This window comes from Mustela nigripes, chromosome 6, assembly GCF_022355385.1.
Source record: "Mustela nigripes isolate SB6536 chromosome 6, MUSNIG.SB6536, whole genome shotgun sequence".
Taxonomy (NCBI): Eukaryota; Metazoa; Chordata; class Mammalia; order Carnivora; family Mustelidae; genus Mustela; species Mustela nigripes.
In genome coordinates this window covers 247,489-269,180 of record NC_081562.1, presented here as the reverse complement: position 1 = coordinate 269,180, position 21,692 = coordinate 247,489, and the positions used below count along the sequence as shown (strand labels likewise).

The 21,692-nt window shown below is 59.8% G+C and overlaps 3 protein-coding genes and 1 long non-coding RNA gene across 9 annotated transcripts; 3 read left to right on the top strand and 1 right to left on the bottom strand.

Moving 5' to 3' along the window:
- The first annotated feature begins 779 nt into the window (after window positions 1-779).
- Window positions 780-2,336, top strand: ADM2 (adrenomedullin 2). Its single transcript, XM_059401675.1, has 3 exons — window positions 780-960; window positions 1,088-1,208; window positions 1,920-2,336. Exons 2-3 carry the CDS (start codon window positions 1,099-1,101, stop codon window positions 2,236-2,238), a joined length of 429 nt encoding a protein of 142 aa, XP_059257658.1. The 5' UTR covers window positions 780-960; window positions 1,088-1,098; the 3' UTR covers window positions 2,239-2,336.
- A 3,389-nt stretch (window positions 2,337-5,725) lies between these two features.
- On the top strand, window positions 5,726-8,427 carry MIOX (myo-inositol oxygenase). 5 transcript variants are annotated; one of them, XM_059401674.1, is made up of 11 exons: window positions 5,726-5,744; window positions 5,936-6,002; window positions 6,509-6,592; window positions 6,817-6,897; window positions 7,018-7,180; window positions 7,317-7,384; window positions 7,569-7,600; window positions 7,674-7,741; window positions 7,839-7,888; window positions 7,997-8,109; window positions 8,205-8,427. In XM_059401674.1, the coding sequence occupies exons 2-11, from the start codon at window positions 5,988-5,990 to the stop codon at window positions 8,311-8,313; spliced, it is 783 nt and encodes a 260-aa protein (XP_059257657.1). In that variant the 5' UTR covers window positions 5,726-5,744; window positions 5,936-5,987; the 3' UTR covers window positions 8,314-8,427. The 5 variants fall into 5 exon arrangements, with proteins under 5 accessions (XP_059257657.1, XP_059257656.1, XP_059257653.1 ...); XM_059401670.1 differs by having other exon boundaries at window positions 5,727-5,744; window positions 7,491-7,600; XM_059401672.1 differs by having other exon boundaries at window positions 5,728-5,744; window positions 6,512-6,592; window positions 7,491-7,600.
- Window positions 8,428-10,009: 1,582 nt separating this feature from the next.
- LOC132019076 (uncharacterized) lies at window positions 10,010-14,012 on the top strand. The gene is made up of 3 exons (XR_009404691.1): window positions 10,010-10,221; window positions 10,843-10,993; window positions 11,810-14,012. It is a non-coding gene; the product is annotated as an uncharacterized LOC132019076 (long non-coding RNA).
- A 3,147-nt stretch (window positions 14,013-17,159) lies between these two features.
- LMF2 (lipase maturation factor 2) lies at window positions 17,160-21,666 on the bottom strand. Of its 2 annotated transcripts, XM_059401668.1 has the most exons (14): window positions 21,533-21,666; window positions 20,796-21,049; window positions 20,630-20,658; window positions 20,277-20,494; window positions 20,024-20,202; window positions 19,508-19,649; window positions 19,235-19,369; window positions 19,058-19,163; window positions 18,888-18,984; window positions 18,637-18,819; window positions 18,392-18,560; window positions 18,148-18,259; window positions 17,978-18,074; window positions 17,160-17,894 (listed from the first exon to the last, which is right to left on the bottom strand). In XM_059401668.1, the coding sequence occupies exons 1-14, from the start codon at window positions 21,624-21,626 to the stop codon at window positions 17,589-17,591; spliced, it is 2,121 nt and encodes a 706-aa protein (XP_059257651.1). In that variant the 5' UTR covers window positions 21,627-21,666; the 3' UTR covers window positions 17,160-17,588. The 2 variants fall into 2 exon arrangements, with proteins under 2 accessions (XP_059257651.1, XP_059257652.1); XM_059401669.1 differs by lacking the exon at window positions 18,888-18,984 and having other exon boundaries at window positions 19,058-19,137.
- Window positions 21,667-21,692: the final 26 nt, after the last annotated feature.

Sequence of the window (21,692 nt, the reverse complement as noted above, 5' to 3'; positions counted from 1 at the left end):
GATCTCAGGGTCCTGGAATCAAGCCCCGTGTCAGGCTCTCTGCTCAGCGGGGAGCCTGCTTTCCTTCCTCTCTCTGCCTACTTGTGATCTCTGTCAAATAAATAAATAAAATCTTAAAAAAAAAAAAAAAAGTTACAGAACACCTGCATATAGGAGGAGGGCCTGGAGGTCTCTCTCTTTACATACGTATGTTTTTACTCACAAACACTGTGTAACACACACACACCAGCACCGGCCCCCGCATAATACACTAGTGTGCAGAAGAGAAAGGGTGACGATGCAGGGGTCTCACTTTTTACTTATTTAAATTTCATACAAAACCCATTTACTACTTCAGTAATAGGGAAATAGGGTGGGGATTTCTCAGAACACAGCTGTGGGGGGTCTGGAGAGAAGGTCTCCAAATCACCTCGGTGCAGAACTGCCCAGCTGGAGTGCTGTTGTCCACTCCCGTGATTCTAGCCAGATCCCCAGGCCGCCAGGCAGGGCAAACGTCTGGGGATGGGACCCAGCCTGGGGGACAGCAACCCCCCCACACACACACACCCACTCCTTCCATGGGCAAGATCCCCAGGGTCCCAGACAGTCCTCTCCACCAGACAGCGCCAGAAGGGGGGGGGGGCTGGCCAGTCGAAGCACTTCCCAGCGGAATGGGGCTTCTGTCAGTCTACCCCCTCGTCTGCACCCTCCATGCTGCCCAACGGGCTGGGCAGGAGTAGGGAGCTGGAGGGCGGGGCTTCCTGCCCAGCTGGGGCATCCGGCTCCGCCTCCTCCTGGAAAAACTATTTAGTTCGGGAGGTGCTGAGGCCCGGTCCCAGGCAGGCCCCAGACCAGCCCACCAACCGCAGACCACACACTGACTGGGGAGGTTCCCCACCTGCCAGGTGCTCCCTGACCAGCCAACACCAAACCCACCGGCTGCTTCTCTCCTGATACCTATCGGCCACTGACCGGACTCAGGTAGGAGCTTGCCAGTCCCCACGCCTGTGCGCCTGATCACCAGGGCTTCCCAGCGGGGCTGGGGAAAGGGGTGGCGGAGGTGAGGGCCGTAGGTCCCCTACACCTGCCTGGCTCACACTCCCTCCAGCCCCGCCCGCCATGGCCCGGCTCCTGACTGTTGCCTTCGGTTGCATCAGCCTCCTCTACCTGCTGTTCCCAGGCACCCTGCCCCGCAGCCCAGGCAGGACCCAGCGGCCTGCCCCGCCCAGGTGAGTGGGGTTCGCACCAGCCCAAACCGCAGCCCACAGGGAAGGAAACAAGAATGCCCCGGCATGGACCCTTGATCACCCTCCCCAGAACCCCCTCCTCCCACTCCATTGGGGAAACCCCTCACCTGCTGCTAGGGCTTACCTCCCAAATCAAGGGCCAGAAAATAAGCCTTCAGCAAATCCTGAGCAGGGCAAGAGGCCCCTCTGTGTCCCTCCCTTCTAGGGTAAGGGCGCTCCCTGACCCTGTTGGTAGAGCAACCCTCTCAAGGAGAGGTTGGCTAAGAGAGGGGAGGCTGGAGGGATCCCCAGGACTGCCCAGCTTTCCCCAACCCCCAAGAGGAGGACTGGGAAGGCGGGCGGCCATGCGGGTCATGAACACAGTGGCCCATAGAGGCCAGCATGCCCTTTGCCCAGGGAGGCATGTGCCCTGAACAGGTGAATGACCTTGTGACCCGGGCTGCCGAGGTGGCTGGGAGACAGGACCCAAGCCCAGAGCTCCCGAGGGACCGTGGTCTTCCCCTGGCCGGTCTCCAGGCTGTGTGTGTGCGTGGAGGGGTGCTGCGGGCTTCCCCTGGCCGCGCTCCAGGCTCCTGGGGAAACTGGGCTTCCCCTGCCAATGACCCCAGGCCTGCGTGGAGGGGAGAGCGGGTGGGTGTGGGGGTCTCAGAAAAGTTGGGCCGCCAGGTTTACTTCCTCCATCCCCCTCTGCAGGGCGCCCCCAGCCAGGACCCCTTCCAGTGGCGTGAAGCTTCGTCACCCCACACCTTGGCGTGTGGTCTGGAGGCTACAGCAGGCCTTGCATCTGGAGAGGAGCGCCAGCCAAGCCCCCGCTCTGGGGCGGCCTCTCCGGGGCAGCCCCCCCAGGCACCTGGGCCCCCGCAGGTCCCGAGCCCAGCTCCTGCGGGTGGGCTGTGTGCTGGGCACCTGCCAAGTGCAGAACCTCAGCCACCGCCTATGGCAGCTGGTTGGGTCAGCCGGCCCACGGGACTCAGCCCCTATGGACCCCAGTAGCCCCCATAGCTATGGCTGAGGTGGAGAGGGCCATCCCCACGCCTGGCCCCGCCAGGATGCTGTACCTCCGTCCCAGAGCTGCGCCTGGGCCCCCAGCCCCCACCCAGCCCCCACCCAGCCCCTGGACCTCCTGCACACCCCAGTCACCGGAAGGGTGCGCAGGCCCCAAGGCAACTCCCACCCTACCCCACCAGGTTCTGCAGCGAGCACCCTTAAACAGCTTTGGATGCGGAAACCCACGCACATGTGTGGACCCAAGTGGATCTGCGGGCAGAGTCTGTACCTCTAAAGAGGGTTTCAGAGGGGCAGGGTTTGCCCAAGGATGTGGAGCAGAAGCCAGGGTGTCCCCCACCCCCTGCCGCAACCTGACATCATCAGACTCAACCCTGACTTTGGGCACGCACACTTTGGCTGTCCCAGGTCCCCGGCCCTTCCACTCCCTGTGCCCGTGAGACAGGGAGGGCAGGCAGCGGGGAGGAGGACCCCACTGTGGCCCCGACCCCAGGGCCAGGGTAAAGGGAGGTCAGGCCCTGCTGGGAACTGTGCCGCTCCAGTTGCCGACTCTGGGGCCTGGGCTCGAGGTGAAAATGGAGACCCTTCCCTGGATCTCTAGCCCAGTAGCTGGGGACCCTGGGAGAAGGCATTGAGTTTTTGGAGGTCCACTGGGCCGTTCCAGGGCAGGGCAGCACCCATCCCTCAGGGCAGGGCGGGGCTGGGGGGATGCTCTCCCCACCCAAAAAGGTCCACGAAGTCGGAACCATCACCACCTCAGCTGGGGGTAGGATGGCCAAACACGGGTGCGGGGCACGCAGGCAGCAGAGTCTCCCTGACCCCACCCTGCCGAGCCTGGGGACCCACTGCGGGCAGGCACGGGGACAAGGGGAGGCTGGAGCAAGCTTCTCAAGAATTTCGGGAGGCAGCCCTTTAAAGGTTGGAGCCTGGGTGGCTCAGTGGGTTAAGCCTCTGCCTTCAGCTCAGATCATGATCTCCGGGTCTTGGGATCGAGTCCCGCATCGGGCTCTCTGCTCGGTAGGGAGCCTGCTTCCTCCTCTCTCTCTCTCTCTCTGCCTGCCTCTCTGTCTACTTGTGATCTCTGTCTGCCAAATAAATAAATAAAATCTTTAAAGGTTTGAGCAAGATCGCTGGCGCATTTGGCGTATATTCACCCCAGGTTGGGCCTTTAGGTTTGGTTTGTGATTCCTGAGCCTTTCTTTGTTAGTTCTGTTTCCGTATCACTGATATCCATCTCCCCACCCCCCCGCCCCGCTCCCGTCAGGCAGGCATCACCCAGGGTTCATTTACAGTATTTTTAATTTATTTGAGAGAGAGAGAGACCGCACAGAGGGAAAGTGAGAGGGAGAAGCAGGTGCCTAGTCAAGTACGGAGCCGGACATGAGACTCGACACAGGGCTCAGTCCCAGGATGCGGAGATCATGACCTGAGCAGAAGGCAGATGCTTAACCACCAGGGCTAACCCCGGGGGCGTCCTGGAGAAGGGTGGGTTCTAGTACTCCGCACAGCAAACACTCTCACCGCACCTCATCTATCAACATCTGTCAGTCACCCTGAGAGACAGCACCAGCACCCTCCCGCCTCTCGAAGCAGAAGCCACAGCCAGAGGTCACGGGAGCTCAGGGCTGCCGGCAGGCCTGCTCCTCAGAGACCCTGGACCCCCTGAGGGTGGGCGGCTCCTGGAAATGCCCATCTGGGCTCCCACCTGGCACTCACTCTCCTGGCTTGGGAGTCGCCTGGCTAGAAAAGGCGTCATCGTCCTTCCATTAGGCAGCAAGGGGACAGTTCAGGCCGGCTCCGGCCCTGCAGGGAGGCTGGGAAGCAGAGCACAGCAGGCAGGAAAGGCTGCCTGGAGGAAGCATCAAGGGTCCCGCGGGAAGGAGCTGAGAGAGCCCAGGCCCTGAGTCCACAGGAGCTGCGGGTGTGGCCGGGGACCCACCCCCAAAAAGCCGCTGAGAGAGGCTGGAACCAGCGTGAGTGAGTGAGGGCAGGAGAGGCCAGCGGGCCGGGCTTCAGAGCCACGGAAGGGTGTCAGCAGGGAGAGCCTGGCAAGGGGGATTGGGGAGAAACGAAGAGGAGGGGTCTGGGAGGGTCGAACAGGTCAGGGTGCCACGTGGCCCAGACCCCCTCCCCCACCCGCCAAGGCAGCCGGTCCTTGTCCTCCACGTACGCTGCTCTTTCTGCCAGGGCCACCCCCACACTGGTCAGAGTGACAAGACCAAGGTCCCATGCCATGTGCCTTGCCACTCCACACTGTGGAGTGGATTTTCCTCAAAGCTGGGTGGACGGCGGACCTCCAGGCATCCCTGCACCGTGGCATGTGGCCTCCCAGTGGCCCCTGAGCTCCAGGCCATGCTGGGGCCTCCTACCGGATGCCTCACTCGGGCTTTCAGCGGCAGCACCCCCCAGCTCCCCCAGAGCCCCCACCAGCCACGTCTTCCTCAGACAAACGCTGTTCGTTCGCTCCTTTCTCTGTGGGTGAGGGCTCCGTTCACCTCCCTCAGCATTGTTTGCCGAGCACGAAGAAACGACAAACTACCCCCCTCCCACCGGACGTCACAGCGGGAGCAGGCAGAGGGAGAAGAACCTCAAAGGAAAACGAAGCCAACGACCCAGACCGCGTCGCGCCCTGGGGGTGCTGGACAGGCTGCATGGCGCCATCTTCACGGGGGCCCAGCACTGCCCCCAGTTTATTCTCTCCCCCGGGAGCAGCCTCCACTCCCACAGCCTTCTTGCGTCAGTGATGCTGAGTAGGGGCTCTGGCCCACACCCCCGCGGGTGGAGGCTGACACTTAGAGTGTCCCCCACTGACCATCCTTGGACACCCCCCGTCTTTTTTGAGAGCGCGGCCTTGCCAATTGGCGACAAGGACTTGTTTTGCTGCGTGTCTGCCTCCTCCCTGGACACAGTCAGCTCCCAGGCAGGCGTGTGTCCTCAGTTAGGTTCCCACTGTGTCTGCAGTACCCAGCCCCGGTTCACACACGGTAAACGCCGGCTGGATTCACCTCTGCCCCGACTCCAGACCAAGCTGCCCACCTCAAAAGCCAAAGAGCCCACCCTCGACAAACCCGCCCCGGGGATCCACCAGGCCTCATCCAGTATTAGGCAAGGATCCCCCCACCCACCCTCGAGATCCATCACCTGGCTGGTCTTTTAGCAGGATTCCCGGGAGACAGTTTAGCGAGAATTCCCCCCAGCCTCGAGATCCGCCCTTAGCAACTTTCCATCCACTGACCCCGCTCTGATTACCGGCAGCAAAGCCCCCCACCGTCTTTGTTGGATTCTCTCTCCCTTACTGCAATGGTGGTGAATAAACTCTTTCGCTCCTGTTCAGCAAGTCTCAGAAAGACTCTTCCAGCACTTCCCAGAATCCCCAGGGCCTGAGGCTGATGGGTGGGGTCCGGGGTCTGCAGGACCAGTTGGGCGGGGCTGACGGTGGCCAGGGTGGGGTTTAAAACCTCTGCAGGGAGTGCTGGAGGCTGGCCGCCACGCAGGGCTACCTGTCCAGAGCAGGTTAGTGGTTCAGGGAGGCCGACGTCGGGGAGAGGGGGCTGGGGCTGGGGTTGGGGCGCCGGGAGCTGCTCCCGTGCTGACACATTAACTTCTGAGGCCAGGAGGACGGTGGATGGTCACTCATTACCGAGGGCCAAGGCCAAGGGGCTGGGTCGTGTCCGGTCACTTATGTAAGCTGTGGGCATATATAGGGGCACACGGCCCGGGGGACTCTCACCCACCTGCCAGCTCTGCTCCCTCGAGATGAAGGCGGCTGTGGTGAGTACTCCAGACCCAGCACGGTGTGGCCCCATGGCCTGCTCACCCCGGCTGGTCGTCCCTCCTGGGAAGGAGCACAGCCTCCCACCGTCTCTCAGCTGGTTCCCACCAGTCTGCTGGTCCGGGTCAAAGGGCTCCCTCTTTCCTGTCTTCCTCCTGCTGTTTGGGCTTAGCTGGGGCAAGGGTCAGCAGCCCCACCCCTGGGCTCCGTGCAGACCCAGGTCCCGAGAAGGAGATGCTGGTCGCTGTGCTGTGCGCTCGCGCACGGCATCCCGGGCGCTCCTCCTCACCCTAGAAGCAGGCCTCTGGCTGATGCCCATTTTGCAGAGAAGGACACCCATGGCAAGGTCGCCTCCGATGGCGGGTGTGCTCGGGAGGGGCTGTGCCCTGCTGGCCACCGGTGTCCCTGCTGGTCCAGCTCTTAGGCTCTGGTGTCCCCGTGGGGATGGTCTCACTTCCTCATAGAGCTGGCATGATGGTGAAATGGGCGTAATCCCCCACCCAAGCAGGGCCCAGACCCTTCCCTGGTCTACCGGCCTGATGTGGACCCAGAGGTGGCCAAAGACAAGGGCAGCTTCCGGAACTACAGGGTAAGGGCCCCCCCCCCCCCGGCCCCGGCTCCACCCCACCCCACCCCAGGCCTGTCTTTCTGGGGGGTGGGCAGCACCTGCCACTTTGCACCGCTCAGGGTCCTCTCTTGGATGCTCTCATTCACATCTTTGGGGCCAAGTTTGGGAGACAGGAGCAGTGGCCCCCAGAGGTGTGAAGGGCAGGGACTGACTGGCGAGTCTGCGGGCTGACCTCTGGCTTGCAGTCTGGCCCGCTCCTGGACCGTGTCTTTGCCACGTATAAGCTCATGCACGCTCAGCAGACCGTGGACTTCGTCAGGAAGAAGGTACTTGGCAGCTTCCTCGCCTGCCAGTCCCTCCTCCCCAGGCCGAGTGGACGGATGGAGAGGGCCGGGCCCTGACCCAACCAATCTCGTGGCTGTGCTGACCTCCCCTTCCTGGCCCAGCACGCCCAGTTTGGGGCCTTCTCCTACAAGAAAATGACTGTCTTGGAAGCTGTGGACATGCTGGACGGGCTGGTGGATGAGTCGGACCCAGACGTGGACTTCCCCAACTCCTTCCATGCCTTCCAGACCGCTGAGGGCATCCGGAAAGCCCACCCCGACAAGGGTGCGCCTCCCTCCCGTGGTGGGCTGCAGATGGGTTTCGGCGTTTCCTGGCCTCACCCCTGCGCCCAAGCCGCCTCCTCTTCCTCTGACCTGGTCTCACCATCCGCACTAGCCTGCTTTGCCCCTCTCCCTCCCAGACTGGTTCCACCTCGTGGGGCTGCTGCATGACTTGGGGAAGGTCCTGGTTCTGGCAGGGGAGCCCCAGGTAAGGGCAGGGGTGGAGGGGTGCCGCTGGGACAGCCGGGACTCAGGGCTCTGGAAACCTGCCAGGTGGGCCGGCCAGACACATGCAGGTGGCCCCCTGTCCACAGTGGGCGGTGGTTGGAGACACCTTCCCAGTCGGCTGCCGTCCCCAGGCCTCTGTGGTTTTCTGCGATTCCACCTTCCAGGACAACCCGGACCTCCAGGATCCCCGATACAGGTGCTCCTCCCCGGCCGCCGGCCCCTCTCCTCACCTTGCTCCCACACGCCTCACCCTCTGTCTGTCCCTGCAGCACGGAGCTCGGCATGTACCAGCCCCACTGCGGCCTGGAGAACGTCCTCATGTCCTGGGGCCATGACGGTGAGGCCCCAGGGGGTGGGCAGTGAGGCCGGTGGGGCCCCGGAGGGCGGGGAAGCACAGCTCTGGGAGCCCAGGCATGACACTGTGTCTCCGGCAGAGTACATGTACCAGATGATGAAGTTCAACAAATTCTCTCTTCCTCAAGAGGTAGGTGGAGGGGAGGGTCCGTCTGGCCGGCCTGCCCTCCCCACCCCACTCTGCCCCCCCCCGCCCCTCCTCCTGGAGCTCGCTGGGTGTGGCTTCTTTCTGCCCTAGGCCTTTTACATCATCCGGTTTCACTCCTTCTACCCCTGGCACACTGGCGGCGACTACCGGCAGCTGTGCAGTGAGCGGGACCTGGCCATGCTTCCCTGGGTGCAGGAGTTTAAGTACGGCCATCCCTGTGGGGGGCCAAAGGGGGGCATGAGGGGACTGGAGGGGCTGGGGGCTTCCTCATGAGGCACTGTCCTTTCCCTGCTTGCAGCAAATTTGACCTCTACACCAAGAGCCCAGAACTGCCGGATGTGAACACGCTGCGGCCCTACTACCAGGGCCTCATTGACAAGTACTGCCCTGGGGTGCTGAGCTGGTGACCAGCCTGGCCGGGGGCCTGGGAGGGCGGCCACTGTTGGGGGCTCTGCTGCTCACCCAGGTCAACGCCCCTGCCCTGAAACTCTGCCCAGGGCCAATAAAGACCCTGAAGCTGCCTGGGGTCTGAGCTTCACTGACGTGGGCGCCTGTCGTGGCAACAGCACGCTGTGTGTGGGGGTGCAAGTCATGGGCCCTTGGACATGGGTATCCCGTCTCGCCTGCCACCACAGGCCTGTTGCTTGCCATTCCAGCTCCGGCCTCAGAAGCTGGGGCCGCCCTGTCCGTGCTTACATTCTCAAAATAGTCACCTAATGCTCTGGGCTCCGTGTCCCTAAAAAAGCAAAACGATGCAAAACATTCGGTAGCCGGCAAAACAGATTACAGAAAACCTCGTATAACAAGTGTGCGGGTTCGGTGCAGAGCCGAAGGGCCATCCCTGTGAGCCCCGAGGTGCCACCTGCACCTGGAGTTGGTCAACGACCTTCCTATGAGTGTCACACACACCTCCCACCCCCCTGCCCAGGGCAGGTCCCCCAGTGCTATAGGTGGGTGCTGGCTTCGTACCTTTCAGCAGCTTATTTCTCGGAAGAAAGTGGCGCATTGGTCTCGGGGAGTTTCCCTCTATTGGTGCTGTGCTGGTCACACCCCCGTGGCGCTCCTGTTTCCTGGGTATTCCCCCGCCAACGTGAGCGCGTAGGGAGGCCTCATCAGATACAGAGCTGCCTTGTCGGGGCGAGTGCTCCAGAGGCCATCACGTAGTCTGTACCAGGCGGTAGAGGCTGTGTTGTTGGAACCCACATCGTTCACACTAGAACCCGAGAAAGCAGAGCAGTGATGTTCCCCCCAACCCCGGCCATCCTCCTCACTCTTCCGAGAGACCCTGGCAGGAGAGAAAAGTGCTGTTTGGTTAGTTCCTCCAGGAAAGGCAACTGAAGTCCTCGCTCTTACTCTTAACTTACCCGTTTGCAAGCCTTGGCTCCTAGCACCCGAGGAAGATGATCTGTTTGCCTCTTTTGGGTTAATAATGCGTAGATTTCAGGGACACCTGGGGGGCTCAGTGGGTTAAGCGTCTGCCTTTGGCTCAGGTCATGGTCCGGGGTCCTGGGTTTGAGTCCCGAATCCTGCTCCTTGCTGGGCGGGAGGCCTGCTCTCCCCGCTGGCTGCCGCTGTCCCTGCTTGTGCTCTCCTCGCCCTCTCTCTGTCAAATAAATAAGTAAGATCTTTACAAAAAGGGAAGGATGTGTAGACGCCAGCAAATCTGTGTCTCGGCGCCTTGGAGGACTGACCTCCCTGGTGCTGAGACTTTCCTTGGCCAGGGTTGGAGTGGGACTTGCAGATGGCTCCAAGGTCCTCGTGACGTGACAACGGTCTCTGGTGGACATCCTGCTGTCTGGTGTGACAAGACACCCAGACTGTTCATTCTTTGTGTTTTTGTAACAAATTTCCACACCTTTGGTGGCTTAAAAAATGGGCTCTCCTGAGTTCTGGAAGCAGAAGTCAGATCAGGGTGTGGTGCTGGGCGGGGCTGTGACCCTTCCACAGGCATCTTCAGCTTCAGGAGGCTGCCTGTGTCCCCTGGCTTGTGACTGCATGTCCCCACTCTGTCTTCACACAGCTTCTCCGACTGCCCATCCCCCCCCCCGCCTCTCTCCCATAAGGACCCTCGTGATGGGCCCATCCAGGTAAGCCAGGATGCTCTCCCCATCTCTGGATCTTTAGAACCACATCTGCAAGATGCTTTTTCTAAATAAGGGCATATCCACAAAGGCAGGGGTTTGTTCCCAAGCCCCTTGGGATCCTCCCCCACCATTGAGGGTGTGCTGAGGCCTTTCTGCCTTCTTCAGGGAGACCTGAAACTAGTCTCCACACTCAGAGGGCAGGGAGCCATGGAAGAGAGGCCACCCAGAGGGGTAAGTGGCAGGTTTCACAAGCAAGAGAACTGATACACGAGGCCTGTCTGGGTGGCCACAGGACAAGTAGATCTTTGCATTTGCCTGCTAGAATCTTAAAAGTTTAGGGGCACCTGGATGGCTCAGTCAGTAGAACACGTGACCCTTGATCTTAGGGCTGTGAGTTTGGGCCCCACATGGGGTGTAGAGCCCATTTAAACAAGGATAGAGTCTTGGGGCTCCTGGGTGGCTCAGTAGGTGAACTGTTTTCTCCCTCTTCCACTCCCTCTGCTTGTGTTCCCTCTCTCGCTGTCTCTCGCTCGCTCGCTCTCTGGCAAATAAATAAATAAATAAATACATCTAAAAAACCCAAGAAAACAAACAAGGATAGAGTTTTAAAATTGTGGACAGAGGCCTTCATGGGGTTCAGTCGCGCACCACGCAGGGGGCTCATCACTGTCCCGAGGCCGTGTTCTTGGAGCAGTGTCCGGCAGCTGGGAAGGCAGGTGTGCGGAGAAGGGGGAGGGGTGAGCTCGCGGGTCCACTAGCGGAGGCGGGTTCTCTGTGGCCTTCCCTGACGAGGGCTATTTTCCCGCTAACCCTGGAGGCTTCCCCAGACCTGCAATCTGCTGTTTCTCCAAGGAGTCCTGGCCTCTCAGTAGGAAATGGTATTTCCTATCCGTGTGTTGGGGGCTAAAGACGCAATCCGGAAGGCTCACCTCCACTCCAGCCCCTGGCGTGTCCATTGGAGGTGGCATTGCCGGCTGCCCTCTCTGCTCTGCTCCTGCCGAGGGTGAGCATGAGGACAGGAGGGGCGCAAATGTGTCAGCAGCCTGCCCCAGGCTACTGGCTCACTCGCACTTCCCTCTGGAAGACACAGCCTGCCCCAGGCAGCATCCCTACCTGTGGGCGGCCTCCTCCGCACTCCCTCCCAGCCTGTGAGCTCAGGGAGGGTGGGTGCAGAGTGCTGCAGGGTGCCCCCTGGAGATGCCTCAGAGGGCTGGGGGGCATGAGAGGGCCAGGAGGAAGAGTCCTGGGTGATGGGCCATTGAGGGTGTGCTGAGGCCTTTCGGCCTTCTCCGGGGAGGCTGGGCTGGGGAAGGGCGGCCTCAGAGGGCTACTTCTCTGGGTCTGGAGCTACTATCCGGATCCCATCTCTGGGGAGCCTCCCCACTGAGCAGAGCAGGAGAGGCCATCTTTGCTCCTATCCCAGGGATTCCAGATCCTCTTTCTGCTCCTTGCAGACGCTAACCAGGCCACCTCTGGAAGCCCCAGGATGGGGGGTAGGGCAGTGGGGGCCTAGGCCCCATATTTCTGTCTACGCAGAGGACTGTCAGGCCTCACTGGGCTCCAGGGCATTGGGGAGCTCTGGAGCCTACAGACAGGGTAGTGCTTGGTTCTCCTCCAGCCTGCTGGCATTCCTGCCCCAGAACCCTCTGCCTCCTGCAGGAGGCCCTCCTCCTGTCCTTGTAGCCTGGGTGTGCCTATTCCCGAAGTGTGGGGCTCAGCCTTCCAGCACCTTCCAATCCATCCTCGTTCCTTTCTTTTTTCTTTCTTTCCTTCCTTCTTAATTTTTTTAAAAAAGATTTTATCTATTTATTTGACACAGAGAGACACAGCGAGAGAGAGAGAACACAAGCAGGGAGAGTGGGAGATGGAGAAACAGCCTTCCTGCCAAGCAGGGACCTCAATGCAGAGCTCGATGCCACGCCCCTGACCCTGGGATCAGGACCAGAGCCCAAGGCAGATGGTTAAGCCAGGGCCCCTCCGGTGAAACTGCTGGGGCCTGTTCTGGTGACTCTGGGGAAGGCTGCTTCGTGGAATGTGGCTCTTAAGGAAACAACACTTTTCCCCAGAGACACAGCGACTCTTCCTGGGACTGGACGCGGCTAAGCACGAGGCTGCGCTGCTGGCTGAAGAGGCCAGCGAGGTGGGAGTGGAGCCGGCCTCCACCGGCCGGGGGCGGGAGCGGGGGTGGGGGGGGGCTGCCGGGGCAGGACTGAGAGGCCCACGGAATGCTCCAGGTGACCGGGCGGCCTGAACGGCAGGCGAGTGGCCAGTGCCAGTGGAAGACAGCAGCGCCCTCTCTCGACAGATGCAGAGTGGCTCAGATGAACCCAACTTGGGTTTTTCTCCTCTCTCTCCCTCCAACTTTCTTTCCTGGTGGCTGACTTCATAGTTTAAGCTCGTGAATTGCAGAATTTCGAGACGGAATTGTACTCAGTTCCAGGGAAGGTTAGGTGTCAAGCTGGAACCCGGAGGTGATGTGGGGCCAGGACCAGACCAGATTTGGGGTCCTCTGCACCTTGGTGTGAACTAGGGTTTTTGTGTGGAGTTTGTGTGGAGTCTAAATCAGGACGGATTCATCGGGGTCCTGAGGACCCCAGGGGGTTAGTTGTCCTGCCAGTTTTCCCACGGGTAGGGGATCTGCCCTCTCCTGAGTCCCCGCGGGAGGCGGGCGGCCCCTCCTTCACCTCTCCCTGCAGAGGCCAGAGGGGGAGGAACGCGCTGAGATGCTGGGAGCTGTTGGGCCTGTGTTCTGACCTGAACGCCCTGGACTCCAAACGTGAAGCTGGGAGTAGCCCTCAGAAAGAACTGTGTCCAGGCACCGTGTGCCCTCACCAGGCCGGGCCCTGCCAAGGTTTCGGCCATGGTCAGTTTTAGTTTATTCGTGGTATAGGGACATTGAAGAGAATTGTTGGCTCACTGTGATTGTATGTTCGCGCACTGTGTTTGTTTGTTTTTTTTAAAGATTTTATTTATTTATTTGACAGATCACAAGCAAGCAGAGAGGCAGCAGAGAGAGAGGGGGAAGCAGGCTCCCTGCCGAGCAGAGAGCCCGATCACGAACTGTGGTTTTTTTTGAAAGGCTGTGTTAGGTCAGACAACCGAATGGTTAATAAATAACTTAAATTTGTAAAGCAGTTAAAATATTTTAGTCACTTAAAATTTATAAATGGAGCCTTCCAGAGTTGCTGCCACAAACCGCTAACCTTAAACACCAGCACACCGGCCGGCTCAGAGAGAAGGCAGAGAGTTACAGACTGGGTTTTGTTAAGGTGAGAACACCACCAACGCAATCTACAGAACCAACGCAATCCCATTCCAATCCCAATGGTATTTTTTTCATAAATAGAAAAGTTCATTCTAAAATTAATGTGGAATCTCAAAGGACCCTGAATAGCCAAAACAGTCTTGAGATAGAAGAATCAAGCTGGAGGACTTGCATTTCCCAATTTCAAAAGTTACTACAAAGCTACCGTTGCAGTCCCATCATAAAGACAGATATATAGGGGCGCCTGGGTGGCTCAGTGGGTTAAAGCCTCTGCCTTTGGCTCAAGTCATGATCCCAGGGTCCTGGGATCAAGCCCCGCATCGGGCTCTCTGCTCAGCATGGAGCCTGCTTCCTCCTCTCTCTCTCTGCCTGCCTCTCTGCCTACTTGTGATCTTCCTCTCTGTCAAATAAATAAATAAAATCTTAAAAAAAAAAGACATACATAGACCAACGGAATAGATCAGAGATCCCAGAAATAAGCCCTCGCCTATATGGTCAGCTGATTTTTGACAAGGTTGCTAAGACCAGGGGCGCCTGGGTGGCTCAGTTGTTAAGCATCTGCCTTCGGCTCAGGTCATGATCCCAGGGTCCTGGGATCGAGTCCCACATCGGACTCCCTGATCAGTGTCAGCCTGCTTCTCCCTCTCCCACTCCCCCTGCTTGTGTTTCCTCTCTCTCTGTCAAATAAATAAAATCTTAAAAACAAACAAACAAACAAACAAACCCAACATCGTTTATTAAAAAAGTTTGCTAAGACCACTCACTGGGGGAAGCACTGTCTTTTCAACCAACGATGCTGAGAAAACTCGATGTTTCCATGCGGAAGAATGAAGTTGGACCCTACCTCACACCATGTGCAAAACTAACTTAAAGTGGGCCAAAGACCGAAATGTAAGAGCTGAAACGATAAAATTCTTAGAAGAAATGCAGGGGGAGTCTTCATGACCTTGGATTTGGCAACGATTTCTTGGATATGATGCCAAAAGTAAGAGAATTAAAGAAAAAATAGGTAAACTGGATTTCACAAAAATTAAAGACTTTGGGGATGAAAGGGCACTACAGAGAGTGGACAGGCAATCTGGAGATGGGGAAACGTCAGGCAAACGCGAAATCAAAGCCACTGCAAGATGCCGTTGCATGTCCCCTGGGACGATGACTACCCAAGGAATAAATACACCGATAAATGAGCGAACAGGGAAGGAGCCAGCGCTAGCCAGGGTGTGGATAACATCTGAGCGCTGGCACACACCGGGAGGGGTGTGAGCGGCCCTGCTGCTCTGGCAGACGGTTTGCACCTCCTCGGAGAAGTCAGCACCGCCGCAGACCCTGCCTGGCCACTCCCTCGTGCGGGCCCCAGCTAACTGAAAGCGGTAACTCAGGCAGATACCTGTACATCAGTGTCCATTTACATGGTCCACAATAGCCAAAAAAAGGTGGAAACAACCCAAATATGCATCGATGGATAAAAGAATAATCAAAATGTGGTAGAAACATGCTATGGAATGACGTTCAGCCGTAAAAATGAACCGAGGCTCTGAGTGGGTCTCGAAAACGGGATGCTGAGTGAGAGGAGCTGGACCCAGAGGGCTGCCATCCAAGTGTCCCAAGCTGGAAAGTGGAGGGAGGGCTGCAGTATGCCAGCTATGGGGGCAAGGATCCTGGAGGGGAGGACGGAGGGTTAAGATGGACTAGAGTGATGAATGCACAACTCTGAATCCACTGACAGCCTCTGAATTATGCATTTGAAATGTTTTTTTTTTTTTAAGATGCTATTTATTTATTTGACACAGAGAGAGAGAGAGAGCGAGCGCACAAGCAGAGAGAAGCAGGAGGCAGGAGTGGGAGAGGGAGAAGCAGGCCTCCTGCTGAGCAGAGAGCCCGATGTGGGGCTCGATCCCAGGACCCTGAGACCATGACCTGAGCTGAAGGCAGAGGCTTAACAGACTGAGCCACCCAGGCACCCCTGAATTACACATTTAAAAAAATATTTACTTGAGAAAGAGAGGGCATGACAGTGTGGGGGGCACAGAGTGGGGGGAGAGGAAGGGACAGGCTCCACTAAGCCCAGAGTCTAATGGTGGGCTTGATCCCAGGACCCTGAGACCATGACCTGAGCCAAAATTAACTCGGATGCTCAGGGTGCCTAGGTGGCTCAGTTGGTTAATACTTTTTGACTCTTGATTTCAGTTCAGATCACGATCTCAGGGTCCTGGGATTGAGCCCCATGTCGGGCTTTGTGCTCAGCAGGGAGTCTGCTTGTCCCTCTGCCTCTCCCCCTGCACTTACACGTGTGTTCTCTCTCTCTCTCAAATAAATAAAATCTTAAAAAATAAGTTGCAGGAAACAAGAAAAAACCCAAAGAAATTCACAACCTGAATTTAAAAGCCTAAAGAAAGAACCAAAGAGCTAGCCTTGAAATAATACACAGGATGTCATTCTACAACGGAAAATTCAAAAATCAATGAGAAACAGGTTCATTATTCAACAAACAGTACTGACAATTTTGGCTGCATGGGAAAAAAACTGTTCTTGGGTTCCACATTATGACCAATCCATTTCACCTAGATTAAAAAGGAAAATGTCAACAAGAAAACCTTACGAATCTAGAGAAAATTATAGACGAAATAGCCATTCACTCGCATATAGCATAAAAATAATAGAATCACAAGATCCAGAAGCCTCCAATGCAGTATAAAGGCAGTCCCCGAAGCAGACCCACAGCGCTGTGCTTGAGAGAGTGAAGTGGGGAACGAGGACTCGCTTTGCCTTGTTCTTATTTCGCTGTTTCTCAAAAAATATCCTCTGCAGTGAACTAATCTTTGACATTCCTAAAAGAATATGTTTTGATATGGGAAACAAAAACCTAAAGGAAAAGAACACAATTTTGAATGTTAAACACACAACTTTTTTTTGTTTCAGATTTTATGTATTTATTTGATGGGGAGAGAGAGAGAGAGAGAGATCACAAGCAGGCAGCGGCAGGCAGAGGGAGAGAGAGAAGCAGGCTCTCCGCTAAGCAGGGAGCCTGATGCGGGGCTCGACCCCAGGACCCTGGAATCATGACCCGAGCGGAAGGCAGCTGCTTAACCAACTGAGTCACCCAGGCGCCCCAACCCACAACGTTCTTAAACCAGAAGTCAACTCACAGCTGGCCGGGTGCGCATGTAGGAGCCCCCAGGAAGGCGCCCGGAAGCTTTGGCCGCGGGTCTGTGTGAGCCGCATGTGGCTGTGTGCAGAGAATGAGCTCAGAGCTGTTTCAGTTGGTCAAGGTGGGGGGTGGAGCCGAGTGCACGGGGGGTCGACTGGGGGTCCGTGGGGTCAGAGCATGAGAGGTGAGTGCTGAGGACAGTCGGGGCAGGGGAGGTGGGTGTACAAGTTCCCAGAGGGCAGGGACCACTGAACCCCAACAGAAACCGAGGCAGTGCCCTCAATGCCTGCTGCCGCAGGTCCTCTTCCTGGATGGTCAGACAGGTTCTCCCTCCTTCCCGCCTCCCCACCCACACCCTAGAGTACACTCGGCCAGTGGCTGGAACAGGGTGCCCGCCCTGCCCAAGAAGCCTAGGGCCTGACCCTTTAGCCATTTCGAGACAAGGAAGCAGGGCGAGCAAAGAAGGAAGCAGCCAGTTTCTGGTGGGTTCTCAGGTGCTGGGAGCGTTCTAGGCCCCACATGCCACCACGGGCCGCCTCACTGACTTGGTGTGTGGTGCTGACAGGTTGGTCAGGCTGTGCCTGACCATGCCCCTGCGTCTATTTTATAGGGGACCGTAGAAAGGAGAGAACAAAGGCATCCTAGAGGCCAGGTCAGCTGTCAGCAGGACCGTACCTGTGCCTCTCGCCTGCCAGAGGCAGGGAAGGGCCACGGTTCTCAGGTCTGTGAAGTGGCAAGGAGACGTCACACACGAGGTCGGGCACAGAGGCACGTTTATTGGATCCCGGATCTCAGGATCTTCCCTCCTCCTGCCTCGCTTCCTCAGCGGGTCTGCCTCACCCACTCTTGTGCAGGGGTGAGTCAGGGGCATCAGACTTGGCTCCTTGAAGAGGGGAAAGGTTTTCCCACAGCCCTGGTTACAACGTCCCGGGGAAGACCCTGAGCCGGGTCATATGCCTGCCTTGTAGGTCAAGGCTGGGGGTAGGCTGGGGTTGGCGTGTGTCTTGGGGTGAGTGGGCCCTCCAAGCTGCAGGGCGGCCAAAACCTGCCTGAGAAAACAGCAACCCATCCTGCGCCTGTCACGGTGGTTGGCTAAGGCACACTGGCTGGACTGTGTCCTGCCACAGAAGGCCAGAGATGTGTGGGTACCCTGACCCTCTCTGGACATGGGGCTGCAGAATGCAGCTACTTTTTCCTCCTGGGAATCTGGGAGCTGCCGCTGCTGCAGTTCTCAGGGGCTGGGACGGCCTGTCTGCCGGCAGCTCCGGACGCCTTCCTGGCAGCTGGCCTGTGCTTCTCCTCCTTGGCCAGAGGGGAGGAGGGGGGGGAATGGGGCCCCAGCAGGGCCTGCATGACCCTAATGGCCCCCACCGCGGCGAGGAGCCCCCAGAGCAGGGTGGAAGCCTCCAGCGGAGAGAGCTGTTTCCGTATCCAGCGGAGGGCCTGGGCCAGCGTGTTACCGGAGCCGCGGGCTCGGGGTGGGCTCTTGTCCTGTGGGCGCAGGATTGAGGAACGTCTGCGGGCACCATGCCTGTGGAGGGTCACACACCACCCCCTCCCTCGTGCCTTCCCACCTGGAGGCCAAACTGTCGGAGCAGCATGTCCAGCGTCGGGTCCCCCAACGACACTGGCGGGAAGAATTCTTCTACCCACTGGCGTCGCCACCACTGGCTGCAACAGGGCAGTGTGCTCAGGGGGGCCCTGAGCCCAGAGCCCAGCACCCCACGCAGCACTCTGGCTTTACCTCTGCTCCCCAGGTTGTGAGAACCAGTACTTGTAGCGCTGGGCCCGCACGTAGGTGGGCGGCTGCTTGTGGAAGGGGTACTTAGCCACGTCATTCTGGATGAGACGGACCACTGCAAGGGAGCAGGACTCAGCACGGCCAGAGGACCACAGCCCCAGCCTCCCTTTCCCACACACCCTGCGCCTCCTAGACCCTCCCACTTTCCCAGGAGCCCCCCACCCCGCAACTCCCCACCAGGCCTCACCAGGGTCCTTGCCCTGCAGCAGGCGCAGGACCAGGCTCGTGAACCAGGGGCTGTGAGTGTGTGGGCCCAGGGCTGCGAACCACATCTGCCAATCGAGGCGGGGCTGGTGGGGCACCACGACGGGGGGCGGCCGACTCACATTCCCGGGCTTGTACATGAACTCGATCTCCTGCCCGGCAGAGCGTGTGAGCACTAGCTGCGGACCGGAGAACCCCTCCCCCACCCCTGCCCGTGGGGACGCTTACCATCCAGTGGTGCCCATCATAGCTGCCCTCCAGTACCACTTCAGGCCGCCCGCCGAGACCGGTCATCCGGCGGAAGAGGCCGTAGGAGTTCGCCAGCTGCAGGTGCTCCACGGCCCCAAACAGCCGGTGCGCCCCGCTCCAGAGATGCCCATGGCTCGAGGGCTCGATGTAGGAGTATGGTACCTGCAGCAGGGGGCAGAAGCTCAGTGCTGCCCCTCCAGCCCCCACCCTCCTCCCCAAGGGCTACCCACCAGGCTGATCACAAACAAGGCCACCGTGGCAGTGCCAAAGACGAGCAGCTGGGCCGCAGTGCAGAACTTCCTCAGCCACCCTCGCACCTGGGTCCACCTGGGGGGCAGGGGACCCAAGTGCCGTCAGGCCTGACCTGCACAGCTCTACCCCACCCCGCCGGACCACGTACCTCCAGAGGGCCGTCAGCAGTTCCCAGGTGAGGGAGGCCGCCCCCAGCCACATGGTGGGCAGGGTCACCATCTTCAGCCACTGGGAAAATTGGTGGAAGGTAAAGGCTGCAGAAAAAGAAAGGGACGTGAGGAGGAACCGTCCAGCCTTTGTCCTCCGGCCCCCGGCTGGCACTCACTGGTTCTGGAGCGGACAACATGCTGCTCCCAGTCAACTTCCAGGCCAAAGTAGTGTACGGTGCCGTAGGCCAGCAGCCCGTAGACGGTCAATTCCAACAGCAGAGATAGCACAGCCAGCAGCGCCCTGGGCCAGGCTGCCGAGTGAGAGAGTCATGGGTCGGCTGGGGAGGGACCAGAGCAGGGCTCACTTGGGGGGTGTTGGAGGGAAGCAAACTTGCTGCTGGGCCGTCGGGCTGACAACGCCTGGCGATTGGGGACAAGCTCACACTCACATGTGGGTCTCTTTTGGCAGTGGCTGTCGCCAGACTCGGCAGTCAGATGCCCGTCATCCAGAAGAGCGGTGGTGAGCACCAGGGTGAGCAGATTGAAGAAGTTGTAGTTGCCAGTGATGATAATCAGGACTTGCAACAAAACCTGGGAGAAGGTCTGCACTGAGGGCTCCAGGGCCTACCCCTCCCCGGCCCTTCCGAGCCCTCTTTCAAGGCCCTCCGCAACCCATGCCTGGGTTTCTCCAGCAGGCGCCCCCTCCCCTGCTCATCACCCCCAGCCTGTTATGCTCCCACTCCAACTGGCCTCTGCCCCCTGCTCATACCTTCCACGGCTCCCCATCACCTGGAGAAAAACCCAAGCTCAGCACGCCTCCTGCAGCCCTTCCCCACCTGCCTCCGCTAACTCGTGCTTCTGCTCATGAGGCCTTCTGGATCACCCCACTCCAGTGGGACGACGACCCACTGGCAGTGCTGCAAAATGCCATGTCCTGGCTTCCTGATGGCGGAGGCCCCACCAACCTGGGAGTAGAAAGCAGCCAAGCGCAGGCGGCGCACAGGGGCGAAAAAGAGAGGGGGCACTGCGATCTCGATGAGGAACGTGGCCACCACGGACAGTCTGTGCAGCCAGACGGGCAGGTGGTGGGCGAACCAGGAGGCAGGGGTGGGCAGGCACTGTGTTTCGTAGTGGTAGGTGAGGGCTGCGGGTGTAAGTGGGTGGTCAGGGTGAGGCAGCCCCCCCCACGCTACCCCACACTCAGGATGGGACCCTCACCAGTTAGTCCCCACCACGCGGGGCAACGGCTGGTCAGCTTGACCACACCCGAGGCAAACATGAGGCGAAACAGCAGCCAGCGCACGAGCCAGAAGGGGAGGCCTTCGTGGGGTGAGGTCCCTGCGAGCCCCCCCTGGGGGGCCTGCTTATGGTGGGGGGGCTGCCTCAGGGGGGCCACCAGCACCGCCAGGAAGCCAGTCTCCAGCAGCAGGGAATCCCTGTGGGGAGAAGGAAGAGCACAAAGGGCCCCTCCCCATCAAGGCCGTTCCCCTTGGAGAGTCCTCCCTGGAGAGGCAAACATATTCCGGCCGCTGCCCCCACCTCCTGCAGCCCCTCACCCGGAAGTCACTCACCACTGGAAGTAAAGAAACACCTGGCCCACCTGCAGGGAGAAGGGGGGTGTGTCTGCGGAGGCAGGCCAGGCAGAGGCAGGGGGGAGGCGCAGGGTGGACAGGACCGGACTGAATTGGTGACCAGGGTCCCAGCGGTGGATGGGGGCGGCAGGCAGCCCCCACTTGCCTGGCAGGCAGACAGGTAGGCCGCCCAGAGCAGCAGGTAGACGAAGACGTTTCGCAGCCGGCGCAGCAGCAGGGCGCCCAGGGCCAGCAGGGTGCCCAGCAGGGTCAGCAGCTCCAGACCCTGCGACGTGTCCAGCCCCAGCTGCGGAGCCTCCCACAGCAGCGTCGGCGTCTCCCACAGCTGCTGCCAGCGCCCCTTGCCCTGTGGTCTCAGCGTCCTCCGCGCAGGCAGGATGCCCTCGGCACCATACAGGCCTGTGGGAGGGCACGTCAGGGCCGGGACACTGCCCTCCGAGGCCGGACTCCGCGCCCTCCAGGCAGGGCCTGCAGACCCCCCTCCTGAGGTCTCGACTGCGGGACCTGCAGACTCTGGCCACCCCGGCGCGAACCCGCGGATCCCCGGCCCTTCCGAACCAGACTCCGCAGGCCTGGTCCTCCCGCCCGGCGGGGCCGAGGTCGCCCCTCGTCCCGCTCCCGGTCTTTCCCCCGCGCGCCCTGCCTGGTCTGGGCCCGCCCCGGCCCCCGGGTCTGAGCCCGGAGCCGACGGGAAGCGCGCCGCAGCACGCCCCGGCTTCCCGCCAAGCTCCCGCCGCCCGCAGGCCGCGAACGGAGGCCGCCCCGGGGGCTCCGAGGCCTGGTCCTCACTCCGCCCGCGCCCGCGCTCTCGGCGAAGCGTCGGCGGGCGCGGGCGCGCACAGAGGGCGCGGGCGAGGGGCCGTCCCCGCGGCGCGCCCTCACCCGGGATCTGCAAGTAGAGGGACGCGAAGGCCAACGCGAAGACGACGGCCACGCCCTGGAGGAAGAGCTGCCTCGGGAGCCGCGAGCCCGCCATGTCCGCTACGCCGCAGCCGCCGTCGGCGCCGGGCCCCGCCCCGCCCCGCCCCGCCCGCCGCGCCGA